General features: G+C 42.4%; 1 protein-coding gene across 8 annotated transcripts in view; it reads left to right on the forward strand.

Moving 5' to 3' along the window:
• PUM1 (pumilio RNA binding family member 1) overlaps positions 1-19,688 on the forward strand; it is a 604,766-nt gene that overhangs the window by 149,783 nt on the left and 435,295 nt on the right. For all 8 annotated transcript variants that reach the window (XM_053707107.1, XM_053707108.1, XM_053707106.1 and 5 more), the window contains exons 4-5: positions 490-598; positions 725-906. In XM_053707107.1, coding sequence (XP_053563082.1) covers positions 490-598; positions 725-906 — 291 coding nt within the window. The remainder of the gene's footprint in view (positions 1-489; positions 599-724; positions 907-19,688) is intronic.

A 19,688-nucleotide genomic window follows, 5' to 3' on the forward strand; every position in this document is an offset into this window, starting at 1 on the left:
TTTTTTTTTTTTTTATACTTACCTTTTTCTTTAGGAAACGCAGACCGGCGATCCTCCGCTTCTCCTGCTATATTTAGCATATCGATGACAAAACCGGCATTCCTCCAATCGTTGTGTAGCCTCACGAGCTGGACGCTTCAGGGGGTGCATGCCATGATTGGAGGAAGCCGGTTTTGTCATTGCTGTGCTAAATACAGAGGAGCTGCAGGCGGAGGATCGCCGATCTGGGTTTCCTAAAGAAGAGTGTTTTAAAAAACAAAAACGCTGCAATGTAAAGTTTAATGAATGAAAGTGCACTTTCTCATTCAACTTTACATTCACTTTAATGACCAGGTATTTACGCAGCTCTATTTCCATGTTGCAGATTACAAATCTGTGTGGATTTTCACATATTTTTGAATGAAGATATTTGAGTTCTTATAACCTATGTTGGTTACTGTTGCTATTCTAAAAATGTGTTTAAAAAACCCAAAACATTTTTTTACACAGCAACTTTTACCGGGTAAAAAATTTTGGGAGACGGATGACTCAAACAAGGATGGACCAAAGGGCATATTCCTGGGGGACCAGTGGAGAGAGAGCACATGGGGTGCATCAGGTACGTAAATGGTATTGTTTGAAAATGTAAGATGTGTTAAAATGATTAACTACTGTTGAACAGAACAAAGCAGACTAATAGTGCTTACAAGTGTTTATTTCTCCATCTCGCATTCTCATCTCCTAGACCATTCAGTGTCTCAGCCCATCATGGTCCAGAGACGGCCAGGACAGGGATTCCATGTAAACAGCAGTGAAGTGAACTCTGTGCTGTCCCCGCGCTCTGAGAGTGGCGGTTTAGGAGTCAGTATGGTTGAGTATGTCCTAAGCTCTTCTCCCGGTGACTCGTGTCTCAGGAAAGGAGGATTTGTAAGTATTTTCTAGGGTGGGGGTGGAAATTGATAATCTTAAAATGAACTTTATAAAGGTATAATATGAAGCTGCTTTTTTATTTTGTGCTTCTCTGTTCCATGTGATTAATGGGAAAAAGTAAAAAAGTTTAAATAACAAAAAAAAATGAAAAAAAGGCACAAATGAAAATACAACCAATGACACATTAGTCTTTGTTAAAAAATAAAATCTTTAAAGGGACATAAAAGGCAAAATTAAACATTGATGGATCAGTGCATTTTAAACAACTTTCTGATTTTACTTTTTGTATCAAATGAATGAAATGGATAAGGCTCAGAAGAGAATACACTACTGGTAGCTAGCTTAGAGATTGGTGGCTCTACACACATGGTCCATGTCGTGTTTTCTTTTTAAAGACACGATGAGTCCACGGATCATCATCCATACTTGTGGGATATCACCTCCTGGTCAGCAGTTGGAGGCAAAGAGCAGCACAGCAGAGCTGTTAAATAGCTCCTCCCTTCCCTCCCACTCCAGTCATTCTCTTTGCCTGCGTTAGTGATAGGAAGAGGTAAAGTGAGGTGTTAGTTTAGATTCTTCAATCAACAGTTTATTATTTTTAAAGTAGTCCCAGTGAGTACTACTTTTGTTCTAGGGTGTAGCCTTGGTCCATATCAGTCTCTGTAGTAGAGCCTTGGTGGCTTTAGAGCAATGGGAACTTGTGGGACATAATTCTCACTGTGCCTCCCATATTTCTGCTGCCCTATATCCTTCAGTCTGAGGTTCTCACTGACACAGCATTTGTTTCTTTCTTAGGCCAATGGGAGGGAGAGGACCTCTCAAGCTTGGGACCTGCCCTACTGCCAGGCAGTGTTTAAGGTAAGTTCTACCTTTTTGTTTGGGATCTAAGGAGTCTCAGTACTTTTATCATTAGCACTATGGAGCATAAGGGGTTAATGGGGAAACCTGCTTATGTTGGGACAGTTTTCAGACTTTCAGGCTGAAAGTTTTCTTTTGGGCAGTGACAGGGCACTGGGGCTGGAGTTATGATGTTTAATTTATTTTTATGGAGGGCTCCGGTGGTTTCACTGTATTTTTTCCCCCAGAGGGAGAGACTTTAGGCATTGGGTATGCCCACGATGGGCGGGATTTCCTGTGTTTGCGCGCCTCTTCACTGAGCGCGTTTTTTCAGAAGAGTTTAGTGCGTCACTCAGCTGGGCTAGTTGTTTGTCGGTGCTTGAGCGACATGTAGTATACTTTAATGCGCTCATAGCACGGATGCAAGGAAGTCCGGTTCTGAAGCTGACTGTGTGAAACGGATCGTTACAAAGGATCCGGTGTCAATTTGCATGGTAGGAGTACCTCAGCAGGGTGCAGAGGTGCATTTAATTTTTTCTTTTTCTGTCTTTTTGTATTACCAGACAAATCTGACATGTTACACAAAAATAGCAAAACCTTTTGCATTTAAAGAGAGGTTTTTTTTTCATAAATATATTTTTATTTATATTTATCATTTTTTGTGCGGAATCTTTGACAGTTTGTGATGAAAGATGGACCAAGAGGGTGTGCAGTACGTTACATGTGCTTTGTGTCTGGATGCAAATGTGGAACCACCAATCCCCTTCTGTCCTACATGTATTGAAAGGACTGTAAATTTTAGGGATAACATTTTTACTGAGCCAATCTCCTCTCAGGCAGATGTTGTCCAAGAGTCTTTTGATGAGGGTCAATTTATGCCGCAACTTTCTCCCCAAGCGTCCCAAAAATAACGCCCCTACCAGCAGTGCCCTGCACTTCTGCTCTAGCACCTGCTAGAGTTACTTTAAAGGACTTAGCTGCGGTTATGTCTTCCACAATTTCTGATGCAATGGGGAATATTTCTCTTGTTAAGTGTATCCAGTCCACGGATCATCCATTACTTATGGGATATTAACTCCTCCCCAACAGGAAGTGCAAGAGGATTCACCCAGCAGAGCTGCTATATAGCTCCTCCCCTAACTGCCATTCCCAGTCATTCTCTTGCACCCAACGACTAGATAGGATGTGTGAGAGGACTATGGTGATTATATTTAGTTTTATACCTTCAATCAAAAGTTTGTTATTTTATAATAGCACCGGAGTGTGTTATTCCTTCTCTGGTAGAATTTGAAGAAGAATCTACCTGAGTTTTTACTATGATTTTAGCCGGCGTAGTTAAGATCATATTGCTGTTTCTCGGCCATCTGAGGAGAGGTAAACTTCAGATCAGGGGACAGCGGGCAGATTAATCTGCAAAGAGGTATGTAGCAGCTTATTATTTTCTGACAATGGAATTGATGAGAAAATTCTGCCATACCGATATAATGTAAACTCAGCCTTAAATGCAGTAGCAGCAACTGGTATCAGGCTGTCATGTATGTATATTTTACACTTCAGTATTCTGGGGAATGGCACTTAACTGGAATTATACTGTGTGCATAAGACTTTAGCCTAATTTGCAGGGACTGGCAACAGGCTCTTTAATAACACTTAATTTATGTTAAACGTTTTTTGCTGGCATGTAAAATGGTTTCATTTTCTGAGGTACTGGGTGAATAAAATGTTTTGGGCATTATTTTTTCCACTTGGCAGTTGTTTTATTTAATTTATGACAGTTTACTGATCTCTCTCACTGTTGTGTGTGAGGGGGAGGTCAAAAAATTCAGTCAGAAGCTCATTGTATTTCCTGCATGATCCGGTTCATCTCTACAGAACTCAGGGGTCTTCAAAACTTGTTTTGAGGGAGGTAATCATTCACAGCAGAGCTGTGAGATTGTAGTTGACTGTGATAAAAAACGTTTATTTCTGTAACTTTTTTTTCTGCTATCAGGGTTAGTTATCCTTCGCTAATGGGAACAAGCCTTTGCTAAAATTGTGTTTTTTACAAAGATTTGATGCTATAACCTTTCAGTTTATTAACTTTCAACTGTCATAACTCTTTCTGTGCTTCTTATAGGCACAGTACGTTTTCATATTATAGTAAATTACTTGAAAAGTATTTCCAAGTTGCTAGTTTATTTGCTAGTGTGTTAAACATGTCTGATTCAGAGGAAGACATCTGTGCTATATGTGCTAATGCCAAAGTGGAGCCCAATAGAAATTTATGTACTAACTGTATTGATGCTACTTTAAATAAAAGTCAATCTGTACAAATTGAACACATTTCACCAAACAACGAGGGGAGAGTTATGCCGACTAACTCGCCTCACGTGTCAGTACCTGCATCTCCCGCTCGGGGGGTGCGTGATATTGTGGCGCCGAGTACATCTGGGCGGCCATTACAAATCACATTACAGGATATGGCTACTGTTATGACTGAAGTTTTGGCTAAATTACCAGAACTAAGAGGTAAGCGTGATCACTCTGGGGTGAGAACAGAGTGCGCTGATAATGTTAGGGCCATGTCAGATACTGCGTCACAACTTGCAGAACATGAGGACGGAGAGCTTCATTCTGCAGCTGACGGTTCTGATCCAAACAGATTGGATTCAGATATTTCAAATTTTAAATTTAAGCTGGAAAACCTCCGTGTATTACTAGGGGAGGTGTTAGCGGCTCTGAATGATTGTAACACAGTTGCAATACCAGAAAAAATGTGTAGGTTGGATAAATATTTTGCGGTACCGCCGAGTACTGACGTTTTTCCTATACCTAAGAGACTTACTGAAATTGTTACTAAGGAGTGGGATAGACCCGGTGTGCCGTTCTCACCCCCTCTGATATTTAGAAAGATGTTTCCAATAGACACCACCACACGGGACTTATGGCAAACGATCCCTAAGGTGGAGGGAGCAGTTTCTACTTTAGCTAAGCGTACCACTATCCCGGTGGAGGATAGCTGTGCCTTTTCAGATCCAATGGATAAAAAGTTAGAGGGTTACCTTAAGAAAATGTTTGTTCAACAAGGTTTTATATTGCAACCCCTTGCATGCATTGCGCCTGTCACGGCTGCAGCAGCATTTTGGTTTGAGTCTCTGGAAGGGACACTTGAATCAGCTCCATTAGATGAGATTACACACAGGCTTAAAGCTCTTAAGTTAGCTAACTCATTTATTTCAGATGCCGTAGTACATTTAACTAAGCTTACGGCTAAGAATTCCGGATTCGCCTTTCAGGCGCGCAGAGCACTGTGGCTAAAATCCTGGTCAGCTGACGTTACTTCTAAGTCTAAATTTCTTAATATACCTTTCAAAGGGCAGACCTTATTCGGGCCCGGATTGAAAAAAATTATCGCTGACATTACAGGAGGTAAAGGCCATGCCCTGCCTCAAGACAGAGCCAAACCTAAGGCTAGACAATCTAATTTTCGTTCCTTTCGGAATTTCAAAGCAGGAGCAGCATCAACTTCCTCTGCTCCAAAACAAGAAGGATCTGTTGATCGCTACAGACAAGGCTGGAGACCTAACCAGTCCTGGAACAAGGGCAAGCAGGCCAGGAAACCTGCTGGTGCCCCTAAAACAGCATGAATTGAGGGCCCCCGATCCGGGAACGGATCTAGTGGGGGGCAGACTTTCTCTCTTCGCCCAGGCTTGGGCAAGAGATGTCCAGGATCCCTGGGCGCTAGAGATAATATCTCAGGGATACCTTCTGGACTTCAAATACTCTCCCCCAAGAGAGAGATTTCATCTGTCAAGGTTGTCAACAAACCAAATAAAGAAAGAGGCGTTTCTACGCTGCGTACAAGAGCTTTTATTAATGGGAGTAATCCATCCAGTTCCACGGTCGGAACAGGGACAAGGGTTTTACTCAAATCTGTTTGTGGTTCCCAAAAAAGAGGGAACTTTCAGGCCAATCCTGGATTTAAAGATCCTAAACAAATTCCTAAGAGTTCCATCGTTCAAAATGGAGACTATTCGGACAATTTTACCCATGATCCAAAAGGGTCAGTACATGACCACAGTGGATTTAAAGGATGCTTACCTTCACATACCGATTCACAAAGATCATTACCGGTATCTAAGGTTTGCCTTTCTAGACAGGCATTACCAGTTTGTAGCTCTTCCATTCGGATTGGCTACGGCTCCGAGAATCTTCACAAAGGTTCTGGGTGCTCTTCTGGCGGTACTAAGACCGCGAGGAATTGCGGTAGCTCCGTACCTAGACGACATTCTGATACAAGCTTCAAGCTTTCAAACTGCCAAGTCTCATACAGAGTTAGTACTGGCATTTCTAAGGTCGCATGGATGGAAGGTGAACGAAAAGAAGAGTTCTCTCTTTCCACTCACAAGAGTTCCCTTCTTGGGGACTCTTATAGATTCTGTAGAAATGAAGATTTACCTGACAGAAGACAGGTTAACAAAGCTTCAAAATGCATGCCGTGTCCTTCATTCCATTCAACACCCGTCAGTAGCTCAATGCATGGAGGTGATCGGCTTAATGGTAGCAGCAATGGACATAGTACCCTTTGCACGCCTACATCTCAGACCGCTGCAATTGTGCATGCTAAGTCAGTGGAATGGGGATTACTCAGACTTGTCCCCTACTCTGAATCTGGATCAAGAGACCAGAAATTCTCTTCTATGGTGGCTTTCTCGGCCACATCTGTCCAGGGGGATGCCATTCAGCAGGCCGGACTGGACAATTGTAACAACAGACGCCAGCCTACTAGGTTGGGGCGCTGTCTGGAATTCTCTGAAGGCTCAGGGACAATGGAATCAGGAGGAGAGTCTCCTACCAATAAACATTCTGGAATTGAGAGCAGTTCTCAATGCCCTTCTGGCTTGGCCCCAGTTAACAACTCGGGGGTTCATCAGGTTTCAGTCGGACAACATCACGACTGTAGCTTACATCAACCATCAGGGAGGGACAAGAAGCTCCCTAGCAATGATGGAAGTATCAAAGATAATTCGCTGGGCAGAGTCTCACTCTTGCCACCTGTCAGCAATCCACATCCCGGGAGTGGAGAACTGGGAGGCGGATTTCTTAAGTCGTCAGACTTTTCATCCGGGGGAGTGGGAACTTCATCCGGAGGTCTTTGCCCAAATACTTCGACGTTGGGGCAAACCAGAGATAGATCTCATGGCGTCTCGACAGAACGCCAAGCTTCCTTGTTACGGGTCCAGATCCAGGGATCCGGGAGCGGTTCTGATAGATGCTTTGACAGCACCTTGGACCTTCGGGATGGCTTATGTGTTTCCACCCTTCCCGATGCTTCCTCGATTGATTGCCAGAATCAAACAGGAGAGAGCATCAGTGATTCTAATAGCGCCTGCATGGCCACGCAGGACTTGGTATGCAGATCTAGTGGACATGTCATCCTGTCCACCTTGGTCGCTACTTCTGAAACAGGACCTTCTGATCCAGGGTCCCTTCAAACATCAAAATCTAATTTCTCTGAAGCTGACTGCTTGGAAATTGAACGCTTGATTTTATCAAAACGTGGTTTTTCTGAGTCAGTTATTGATACCTTAATACAGGCTAGGAAGCCTGTTACCAGAAAGATTTACCATAAGATATGGCGCAAATACTTATATTGGTGCGAATCCAAGAGTTACTCATGGAGTAAGGTTAGGATTCTGAGGATATTGTCTTTTCTACAAGAAGGTTTAGAAAAGGGTTTATCCGCTAGTTCCTTAAAGGGACAGATTTCAGCTCTGTCCATTCTTTTACACAAACGTCTGTCAGAAGTTCCGGACGTTCAAGCTTTTTGTCAGGCTTTAGCTAGGATCAAGCCTGTGTTTAAAACTGTTGCTCCACCATGGAGTTTGAACTTAGTTCTTAATGTTTTACAGGGGGTTCCGTTTGAACCCCTTCATTCCATTGATATCAAGTTGTTATCTTGGAAAGTTCTGTTTTTAATGGCGATTTCCTCGGCTCGAAGAGTCTCTGAGTTATCTGCCTTACATTGTGATTCTCCTTATCTGATTTTTCATTCAGACAAGGTAGTTCTGCGTACTAAACCTGGGTTCCTACCTAAGGTGGTCACTAACAGGAATATCAATCAAGAGATTGTGGTTCCATCTTTGTGTCCTAATCCTTCTTCGAAAAAGGAACGTCTGCTACACAATCTAGATGTAGTCCGTGCCCTGAAATTTTATCTACAGGCAACTAAGGATTTTCGACAAACGTCTTCCCTGTTTGTCGTTTATTCTGGTCAGAGGAGAGGTCAAAAAGCTTCGGCTACCTCTCTCTCCTTTTGGCTTCGTAGCATAATACGGTTAGCCTATGAGACTGCTGGACAGCAGCCTCCTGAAAGAATTACAGCACATTCTACTAGAGCTGTGGCTTCCACTTGGGCCTTTAAGAATGAGGCTTCTGTTGAACAGATTTGCAAGGCTGCAACTTGGTCTTCGCTTCATACTTTTTCCAAATTTTACAAATTTGACACTTTTGCTTCTTCGGAGGCTGTTTTTGGGAGAAAGGTTCTTCAGGCAGTGGTTCCTTCCGTATAAAGAGCCTGCCTGTCCCTCCCGTCATCCGTGTACTTTAGCTTTGGTATTGGTATCCCATAAGTAATGGATGATCCGTGGACTGGATACACTTAACAAGAGAAAACATAATTTATGCTTACCTGATAAATTTATTTCTCTTGTAGTGTATCCAGTCCACGGCCCGCCCTGTCACTTTAAGGCAGGTAATTTTTCCATTAAACTACAGTCACCACTGCACCCTATGGTTTTCCTTTCTCTGCATGTTTTCGGTCGAATGACTGGTAATGGCAGTTAGGGGAGGAGCTATATAGCAGCTCTGCTGGGTGAATCCTCTTGCACTTCCTGTTGGGGAGGAGTTAATATCCCATAAGTAATGGATGATCCGTGGACTGGATACACTACAAGAGAAATAAATTTATCAGGTAAGCATAAATTATGTTTTATCAAGCTCCGTATGGAGCTTGATGCCCCGTGTTTCTGGCGAGCCTGATCCACACTAGAACACCTTCGTCTGTTACTCAGGGAGGTGTTGATTACCTTAGACGACTGTGATTCCACAGTAGTAGTCGCTCCTGTGAAGGCGAGTAAATTGGACAGATATTTTGAAGTTCCTACTTTCTCAGATGTTTTTCCAGTTCCTAAGCGAGCTTCGGAGATTGTTTCTAAGGAATGGGAGAGACCAGATATTCAATTCTCTCTGTCTCCTATTTTCAGAAAAATGTTTCCTACAGCTGACGCTGTCAAGGAAGCTTGGCAATCTGTTCCTAAGGTAGAAGGGGCTATCTCTACTTTAGCCAAGCAAACTACTATTCCTATTGAGGATAGTTGTGCCTTTTAAAGACCCCATGGACAAGAAGTTGGAGGGCCTTCTTAAAAAGATTTATGTTCACCAGGGTCTGCTGTTGCAGCCGGCTGCGTGCATTGCTACTGTCACTAGTGCGGCAGCTTACTGGTTTGATGCTCTGTCTGAGTCTTTTAAGTCTGAGACTTCTTTGGAAGAGATCCAAGATAGGATTAAAGCTTTGAAGTTAGCCAATGCTTTTATTATGGATGCTTCTCTGCAAATTACTAAATTAGCAGCTAAAAGTTCAGGGTTTTCTATCCTAGATCGCAGAGCTTTATGGTTAAAACCTTGGTCTGCGGACGTGTCATCCAAGTCTAAACTTCTAGCTATTCCTTACAAAGGAAAGACCTTGTTTGGACCTGGCCTGAAGGAAATTATATCTGACATCACGGGAGGTAAGGGTCATCTCCTTCCTCAGGATAAGAGAAATAAACAAAAAGGTCGGCAAAGTAATTTTTGCTCCTTTCGTAATTTCAAGGGAAATTCTTTCTCTTCCTCCTCTAAACAAGAAGGAAACTATTCCCAATCTAAGCCTACTTCGAGACCGAACCAGCCTTGGAACAAGGGTAAACAGTCCAAGAAAAATATGAATATTTTATTATATATAAAACATGTTAAAAATCTTAATTTGTACAGTGCTAATAGCAGATTTCTTAAAATACAGAAAATGTACAGGTGTAAGTGGTTGGCCAACCTCTAAATTAATGTAAACATTAGTGATATTGATCCCTTAAAACAATGGTATTCATCTTAAAACAATGGTATTCACTGTAGAAATTTTCGTAGTTTTTCTGGATACAGCTATCTAGTCCCAGAATTTGTTATATAATTTCCTTTTAGGTAATATATATGATTTTTAAGGCGTAGACTGTAGTATCCAAAAAAATACTCAGGGTAAAGGTTTGGGATTTAAAGTTTAATATATAATAACGTTTAGTACCGAGTCTTCAAAGCAAATAATTTTCAAAGCAAATTTAGTAACAATTTAGTAACAATTTTGTAACAAGTTGGAAAGTGAAACATATGTAGGTATTACATGTATAAAGTCTTAATGTGACGATCACCAGAATATTTGATAGTTCTGAGTGTTTTTTATGCTTGATAAAGGCTGAAGCACTCAGCCGAAACGCATTGCCTATCCTTAATAGTATACACTGTATACGCCATACCACAAGTCCGTAGGAGAGAGGACCAGCAGAGGAGATTGCCGCTTGTCACCACGAATCACCGACAATCCATCTTCAAATCTTCAGCTGCCTTAATTGTATACACTGTATACGCCATACCACAAGTCCGTAGGAAAGAGGACCAACAGAAGAGATCACAGCTTATTACAGCGAACTACCGACAATTCATTGTCAGATCTGCAACCAACAGCCTATCAAAAAAGGCGGGATATTCAAAAACAAACCGCTGAAGCAGCGGCACCAGAGAAGCACCCCACGACCACATTACCGGAGAACGGATAAAGAGGATCTAGAAGGACTCTAATCCTGAGATCGGAAACCTTTTTCGGATACCTTAGCAGAACACCCGGCAAAGATTCACAGAGGTTTTGTTTTCTACGCATCAAGATCTGATAAAAGTAGGTTATACCAGCAAATACCATCGGAAAGCAGATACGTAATAAGGTCAGAAAGAAAAGTCCCATTCTTAGCACTACACTTTCTTGGGACTCAACCAACAAACTGTGCTGCTAAAAAACACTCAGAACTATCAAATATTCTGGTGATCGTCACATTAAGACTTTATACATGTAATACCTACATATGTTTCACTTTCCAACTTGTTACTAAATTGTTACTAAATTATTTGCTTTTAAAATTATTTGCTTTGAAGACTCGGTACTAAACGTTATTATATCTAGTGCATTTTTAATCCCAAACCTTTACCCTGAGTATTTTTTTGGATACTGCAGTCTACGCCTTAAAATCATATATATTACCTAAAAGCAAATTATATAACAAATTCTGGGACTAGATAATTGTACCCAGAAAAACTACGAAAATTTCTATGGTGAATACCATTGTTTTAAGACGAATACCATTGTTTTAAGGGATCAATATCACTAATGTTTACATTAATTTAGAGGTTGGCCAACCACTTACACCTGTACATTTTCTGTATTTTAAGAAATCTGCTATTAGCACTGTACAAATTAAGATTTTTAAATATATATATATATATATATATATATATATATATATATATATATATATATATATATATAAAATAAATTATTCATATTTCTCCAACATAGGTGTGTCCGGTCCACGGCGTCATCCTTACTTGTGGGATATTCTCTTCCCCAACAGGAAATGGCAAAGAGCCCAGCAAAGCTGGTCACATGATCCCTCCTAGGCTCCGCCTACCCCAGTCATTCTCTTTGCCGTTGTACAGGCAACATCTCCACGGAGATGGCTTAGAGTTTTTTAGTGTTTAACTGTAGTTTTTATTATTCAATCAAGAGTTTGTTATTTTGAAATAGTGCTGGTATGTACTATTTACTCAGAAACAGAAAGGAGATGAAGATTTCTGTTTGTATGAGGAAAATGATTTTAGCAACCGTCACTAAAATCCATGGCTGTTCCACACAGGACTGTTGAGAGCAATTAACTTCAGTTGGGGGAACAGTGAGCAGTCTCTTGCTGCTTGAGGTATGACACATTCTAACAAGACGATGTAATGCTGGAAGCTGTCATTTTCCCTATGGGATCCGGTAAGCCATGTTTATTACGATCGTAAATAAGGGCTTCACATGGGCTTATTAAGACTGTAGACTTTTTCTGGGCTAAATCGATTCATTATTAACACATATTTAGCCTTGAGGAATCATTTTATTTGGGTATTTTGATATAATAATATCGGCAGGCACTGTTTTAGACACCTTATTCTTTAGGGGCTTTCCCAAAGCATAAGCAGAGCCTCATTTTCGCGCCGGTGTTGCGCACTTGTTTTTGAGAGGCATGGCATGCAGTCGCATGTGAGAGGAGCTCTGATACTTAAAAAAGACTTTCTGAAGGCGTCATTTGGTATCGTATTCCCCTTTGGGCTTGGTTGGGTCTCAGCAAAGCAGATACCAGGGACTGTAAAGGGGTTAAAGTTCAAAACGGCTCCGGTTCCGTTATTTTAAGGGTTAAAGCTTCCAAATTTGGTGTGCAATACTTTTAAGGCTTTAAGACACTGTGGTGAAAATTTGGTGAATTTTGAACAATTCCTTCATGTTTTTTCGCAATTGCAGTAATAAAGTGTGTTCAGTTTAAAATTTAAAGTGACAGTAACGGTTTTATTTTAAAACGTTTTTTGTACTTTGTTATCAAGTTTATGCCTGTTTAACATGTCTGAACTACCAGATAGACTGTGTTCTGAATGTGGGGAAGCCAGAATTCCTATTCATTTAAATAAATGTGATTTATGTGACAATGACAATGATGCCCAAGATGATTCCTCAAGTGAGGGGAGTAAGCATGGTACTGCATCATTCCCTCCTTCGTCTACACGAGTCTTGCCCACTCAGGAGGCCCCTAGTACATCTAGCGCGCCAATACTCCTTACTATGCAACAATTAACGGCTGTAATGGACAATTCTGTCAAAAACATTTTAGCCAAAATGAACACTTATCAGCGTAAGCGCGACTGCTCTGTTTTAGATACTGAAGAGCATGACGACGCTAATAATAATGTTTCTGAAGGGCCCCTAACCCAGTCTGATGGGGCCAGGGAGGTTTTGTCTGAGGGAGAAATTACTGATTCAGGGAACATTTCTCAACAAGCTGAACCTGTGATTACATTTAAATTTAAGTTGGAACATCTCCGCATTCTGCTTAAGGAGGTATTATCCACTCTGGATGATTGTGACAAGTTGGTCATCCCAGAGAAACTATGTAAAATGGACAAGTTCCTAGAGGTGCCGGCGCTCCCAGAAGCTTTTCCTATACCCAAGCGGGTGGCGGACATTGTTAATAAAGAATGGGAAAGGCCCGGTATTCCTTTCGTCCCTCCCCCCATATTTAAAAAATTGTTTCCTATGATCGACCCCAGAAAGGACTTATGGCAGACAGTCCCCAAGGTCGAGGGAGCGGTTTCCACCTTAAACAAACGCACCACTATACCCATAGAGGATAGTTGTGCTTTCAAAGATCCTATGGATAAAAAATTAGAAGGTTTGCTTAAAAAGATGTTTGTTCAGCAGGGTTACCTTCTACAACCAATTTCATGCGTTGTCCCTGTCGCTACAGCCGCATGTTTCTGGTTCGATGAGCTGATAAAGGCGGTCGATAGTGATTCTCCTCCTTATGAGGAGATTATGGACAGAATCAACGCTCTCAAATTGGCTAATTCTTTTACCCTAGACGCCACTTTGCAATTGGCTAGGTTAGCGGCTAAGAATTCTGGGTTTGCTATTGTGGCGCGCAGAGCGCTTTGGTTGAAATCTTGGTCGGCTGATGCGTCTTCTAAGAACAAGCTACTTAACATTCCTTTCAAGGGGAAAACGCTGTTTGGCCGTGACTTGAAAGAGATTATCTCTGATATCACTGGGGGTAAGGGCCACGCCCTTCCTCAGGATCGGCCTTTCAAGGCAAAAAATAAACCTAATTTCTTCTGTTATGTGTGATCAGTCCACGGGTCATCATTACTTCTGGGATATAACTCCTCCCCAACAGGAAATGCAAGAGGATTCACCCAGCAGAGCTGCATATAGCTCCTCCCCTCTACGTCAGTCCCAGTCATTCTCTTGCACCCAACGACTAGATAGGATGTGTGAGAGGACTATGGTGATTATACTTAGTTTTTATGACTTCAATCAAAAGTTTGTTATTTTACAATAGCACCGGAGCGTGTTATTACTTCTCTGGCAGAGTTTGAGGAAGAATCTACCAGAGTTTTTTACTATGATTTTAACCGGAGTAGTTAAGATCATATTGCTGTTCTCGGCCATCTGAGGGAGGTAAAAGCTTCAGATCAGGGGACAGCGGGCAGATGAATCTGCATTGAGGTATGTAGCAGTTTTTATTTTCTGAATGGAATTGATGAGAAAATCCTGCCATACCGTTATAATGACATGTATGTATACACTTCAGTATTCTGGGGATGGTATTTCACCGGAACTACTCTGTTAAAAGTCACTAATCCTTTTAATAAGTATTTATCATGTTAAACGTTTTTGCTGGAATGTAGAATCGTTTACATTTCTGAGGTACTGAGTGAATAAATATTTGGGCATTATTTTCCACTTGGCAGTTGTTTGGTTTTAATTGTGACAGTTTCGTTTCTCTTCACTGCTGTGTGTGAGGGGGAGGGGCCGTTTTTGGCGCTCTTTGCTACGCATCAAAAATTTCCAGTCAGTTACTCTTATATTTCCTGCATGATCCGGTTCATCTCCGATAGATCTCAGGGGTCTTCAAACTTCTTTAGAGGGAGGTAGATTCTCTCAGCAGAGCTGTGAGAATTTTATATTGACTGTGAATAAAAACGTTGCTCTGTAATTTTTATGTCAAATTTAATTATTGTTATGTTGCTAATGGGAACAAACCTTTGCTAAAAGTTGTGTTGTTTTAAAGTTTGATGCTATAACTGTTTTTCAGTTCATTATTTCAACTGTCATTTAATCGTTTAGTACCTCTTTGAGGCACAGTACGTTTTTGCTAAAAGAGATTATAACCAAGTTGCAAGTTTATTGCTAGTGTGTTAAACATGTCTGACTCAGAGGAAGATATCTGTGTCATTTGTTCCAATGCCAAGGTGGAGCCCAATAGAAATTTATGTACTAACTGTATTGATGCTACTTTAAATAAAAGTCAATCTGTACAATTTGAACAAATTTCACCAAACAGCGAGGGGAGAGTTATGCCGACTAACTCGCCTCACGCGGCAGTACCTGCATCTCCCGCCCGGGAGGTGCGTGATATTATGGCGCCTAGTACATCTGGGCGGCCATTACAGATAACATTACAAGATATGGCTACTGTTATGACTGAAGTTTTGTCTAAATTACCAGAACTAAGAGGCAAGCGTGATCACTCTGGGGTGAGAACAGAGTGCGCTGACAATACTAGGGCCATGTCTGATACTGCGTCACAGCTTGCAGAGCATGAGGACGGAGAGCTTCATTCTGTGGGTGACGGTTCTGATCCAAACAGATTGGATTCAGATATTTCAAATTTTAAATTTAAATTGGAGAACCTCCGTGTATTACTAGGGGAGGTTTTAGCAGCTCTCAATGATTGTAACACCGTTGCAATACCAGAGAAACTGTGTAGGTTGGATAAATACTTTGCGGTACCGGCGAGTACTGACGTTTTTCCTATACCTAAGAGACTAACTGAAATTGTTACTAAGGAGTGGGATAGACCCGGTGTGCCGTTCTCACCCCCTCCAATATTTAGAAAGATGTTTCCAATAGACGCCACCACTCGGGACTTATGGCAAACGGTCCCTAAGGTGGAGGGAGCAGTTTCTACTTTAGCTAAGCGTACCACTATCCCGGTGGAGGATAGCTGTGCTTTTTCAGATCCAATGGATAAAAAATTAGAGGGTTACCTTAAGAAAATGTTTGTTCAACAAGGTTTTATATTGCAACCCCTTGCATGTATCGCGCCGATTACGGCTGCGGCAGCATTTTGGATTGAGTCTCTGGAAGAGAACCTTAGTTCATCTACGCTAGACGACATTATGGACAGGCTTAGAGTCCTTAAACTAGCTAATTCATTCATTTCGGAGGCCGTAGTACATTTAACCAAACTTACGGCTAAGAACTCAGGATTCGCCATCCAAGCACGTAGGGCGCTGTGGCTAAAATCCTGGTCAGCTGATGTTACTTCTAAGTCCAAATTACTTAATATACCTTTCAAGGGGCAGTCTTTATTTGGGCCCGGTTTGAAAGAAATTATCGCTGACATTACAGGAGGTAAGGGCCACGCCCTACCTCAAGACAAAGCCAAAGCTAAGGCTAGACAGTCTAATTTTCGTCCCTTTCGGAATTTCAAAACAGGAGCAGCATCAACCTCCACTGCACCAAAACAGGAGGGAGCTGTTGCTCGTTACAGGCAAGGCTGGAAGCCTAACCAGTCCTGGAACAAGGGCAAGCAGGCCAGGAAACCTGCTGCTGCCCCAAAGACAGCATGAACCGAGAGCCCCACGATCCGGGACCGGATCTAGTGGGGGGCAGACTTTCTCTCTTCGCCCAGGCCTGGGCAAGAGATGTTCAGGATCCCTGGGCGCTAGAGATCATATCTCAGGGATACCTTCTAGACTTCAAATTATCTCCCCCAAGAGGGAGATTTCATCTGTCAAGGTTGTCAACAAACCAGATAAAGAAAGAAGCGTTTCTACGCTGTGTACAAGATCTGTTATTAATGGGAGTGATCCATCCGGTTCCGCGGTCGGAACAAGGACAAGGGTTCTACTCAAACCTGTTTGTGGTTCCCAAAAAAGAGGGAACTTTCAGGCCAATCTTAGATTTAAAGATTCTAAACAAATTCCTAAGAGTTCCATCGTTCAAAATGGAAACTATTCGGACAATCTTACCCATGATCCAAAAGGGTCAGTACATGACCACAGTGGATTTAAAAGATGCTTACCTTCACATACCGATTCACAAAGATCATCACCGGTATCTAAGGTTTGCCTTCCTAGACAGGCACTACCAGTTTGTAGCTCTTCCATTCGGATTGGCTACGGCTCCAAGAATCTTCACAAAGGTTCTGGGTGCCCTTCTGGCGGTACTAAGACCGCGCGGGATTTCGGTAGCTCCGTACCTAGACGACATTCTAATACAAGCTTCAAGCTTTCAAACTGCCAAGTCTCATACAGAGTTAGTTCTGGCATTTCTAAGGTCGCATGGATGGAAAGTGAACGAAAAGAAGAGTTCTCTTTTTCCTCTCACAAGAGTTCCATTCTTGGGGACTCTTATAGATTCTGTAGAAATGAAGATTTACCTGACAGAAGACAGGTTAACAAAGCTTCAAAATGCATGCCGTGTCCTTCATTCCATTCAACACCCGTCAGTAGCTCAATGCATGGAGGTGATCGGCTTAATGGTAGCGGCAATGGACATAGTACCTTTTGCACGCCTACACCTCAGACCGCTGCAATTGTGCATGCTAAGTCAGTGGAATGGGGATTACTCAGATTTGTCCCCTACTCTGAATCTGAATCAAGAGACCAGAAATTCTCTTCTATGGTGGCTTTATCGGCCACACCTGTCCAGGGGGATGCCATTCAGCAGGCCAGACTGGACAATTGTAACAACAGACGCCAGCCTACTAGGTTGGGGCGCTGTCTGGAATTCTCTGAAGGCTCAGGGACTATGGAACCAGGAGGAGAGTCTCCTTCCAATAAACATTCTGGAATTGAGAGCAGTTCTCAATGCCCTTCTGGCTTGGCCCCAATTAACAACTCGGGGGTTCATCAGGTTTCAGTCGGACAACATCACGACTGTAGCTTACATCAACCATCAGGGAGGGACAAGAAGCTCCCTAGCAATGATGGAAGTATCAAAGGTAATTCGCTGGGCAGAGTCTCACTCTTGCCACCTGTCAGCAATCCACATCCCGGGAGTGGAGAACTGGGAGGCGGATTTCTTGAGTCGCCAGACTTTTCATCCGGGGGAGTGGGAACTTCATCCGGAGGTCTTTGCCCAAATACTTCGACGTTGGGGCAAACCAGAGATAGATCTCATGGCGTCTCGCCAGAACGCCAAACTTCCTCACTACGGGTCCAGATCCAGGGATCCGGGAGCGGTTCTGATAGATGCTTTGACAGCACCTTGGAACTTCGGGATGGCTTATGTGTTTCCACCCTTCCCGCTGCTTCCTCGATTGATTGCCAAAATCAAACAGGAGAGAGCATCAGTGATTCTAATAGCGCCTGCATGGCCACGCAGGACTTGGTATGCAGATCTAGTGGACATGTCATCCTGTCCGCCTTGGTCTCTACCTCTAAGACAGGACCTTCTGATACAGGGTCCATTCAAACATCAAAATCTAACTTCTCTGAAGCTGACTGCTTGGAAATTGAACGCTTGATTTTATCAAAACGTGGTTTTTCTGAGTCGGTTATTGATACCCTGATACAGGCTAGGAAGCCTGTTACCAGAAGGATTTACCATAAAATATGGCGTAAATACCTATACTGGTGCGAATCCAAAGGTTACTCCTGGAGTAAGGTTAGGATCCCTAGGATATTGTCCTTTCTACAAGAAGGTTTAGAAAAGGGTTTATCAGCTAGTTCATTAAAGGGACAGATTTCAGCTCTGTCCATCTTGTTACACAGGCGTCTGTCAGAAAATCCAGACGTCCAGGCTTTTTGTCAGGCTTTAGCTAGGATCAAGCCTGTGTTTAAAGCTGTTGCTCCGCCATGGAGTTTAAACTTAGTTCTTAACGTTTTACAGGGTGTTCCGTTTGAACCCCTTCATTCCATTGATATAAAATTGTTATCTTGGAAAGTTCTGTTTTTAATGGCTATTGCCTCGGCTCGAAGAGTCTCTGAGTTATCAGCCTTACATTGTGATTCTCCTTATCTGATTTTTCACTCAGACAAGGTAGTTCTGCGTACTAAACCTGGGTTCTTACCTAAGGTAGTCACTAACAGGAATATCAATCAAGAGATCGTTGTTCCATCCTTGTGTCCAAATCCTTCTTCAAAGAAGGAACGTCTTCTACACAATCTGGATGTAGTTCGTGCCCTCAAGTTCTACTTGCAGGCAACTAAAGATTTTCGCCAAACTTCTTCCCTGTTTGTCGTTTATTCTGGACAGAGGAGAGGTCAAAAAGCTTCTGCTACCTCTCTCTCTTTTTGGCTTCGTAGCATAATACGTTTAGCCTATGAGACTGCTGGACAGCAGCCTCCTGAAAGAATTACAGCTCACTCCACTAGAGCTGTGGCTTCCACTTGGGCCTTTAAGAATGAGGCCTCTGTTGAACAGATTTGCAAGGCTGCAACTTGGTCTTCGCTTCATACTTTTTCCAAATTTTACAAATTTGACACTTTTGCTTCTTCGGAGGCTATTTTTGGGAGAAAGGTTCTTCAGGCAGTGGTTCCTTCTGTATAATGAGCCTGCCTATCCCTCCCGTCATCCGTGTACTTTTGCTTTGGTATTGGTATCCCAGAAGTAATGATGACCCGTGGACTGATCACACATAACAGAAGAAAACATAATTTATGCTTACCTGATAAATTCCTTTCTTCTGTTGTGTGATCAGTCCACGGCCCGCCCTTTTTTAAGGCAGCTAAATATCTTTTAAATTATACTCCAGTCACCACTTCACCCTTGGTTACTCCTTTCTCGTTGATTCTTGGTCGAATGACTGGGACTGACGTAGAGGGGAGGAGCTATATGCAGCTCTGCTGGGTGAATCCTCTTGCATTTCCTGTTGGGGAGGAGTTATATCCCAGAAGTAATGATGACCCGTGGACTGATCACACAACAGAAGAAAGGAATTTATCAGGTAAGCATAAATTATGTTTTTCGTCCCTTTCGTAGAAACGGACCAGCCCAAAGTGCTACGTCCTCTAAGCAAGAGGGTAATACTTCTCAAGCCAAGCCAGCTTGGAGACCAATGCAAGGC

Source organism: Bombina bombina, chromosome 3 (assembly GCF_027579735.1).
Source record: "Bombina bombina isolate aBomBom1 chromosome 3, aBomBom1.pri, whole genome shotgun sequence".
NCBI lineage: Eukaryota > Metazoa > Chordata > Amphibia > Anura > Bombinatoridae > Bombina > Bombina bombina.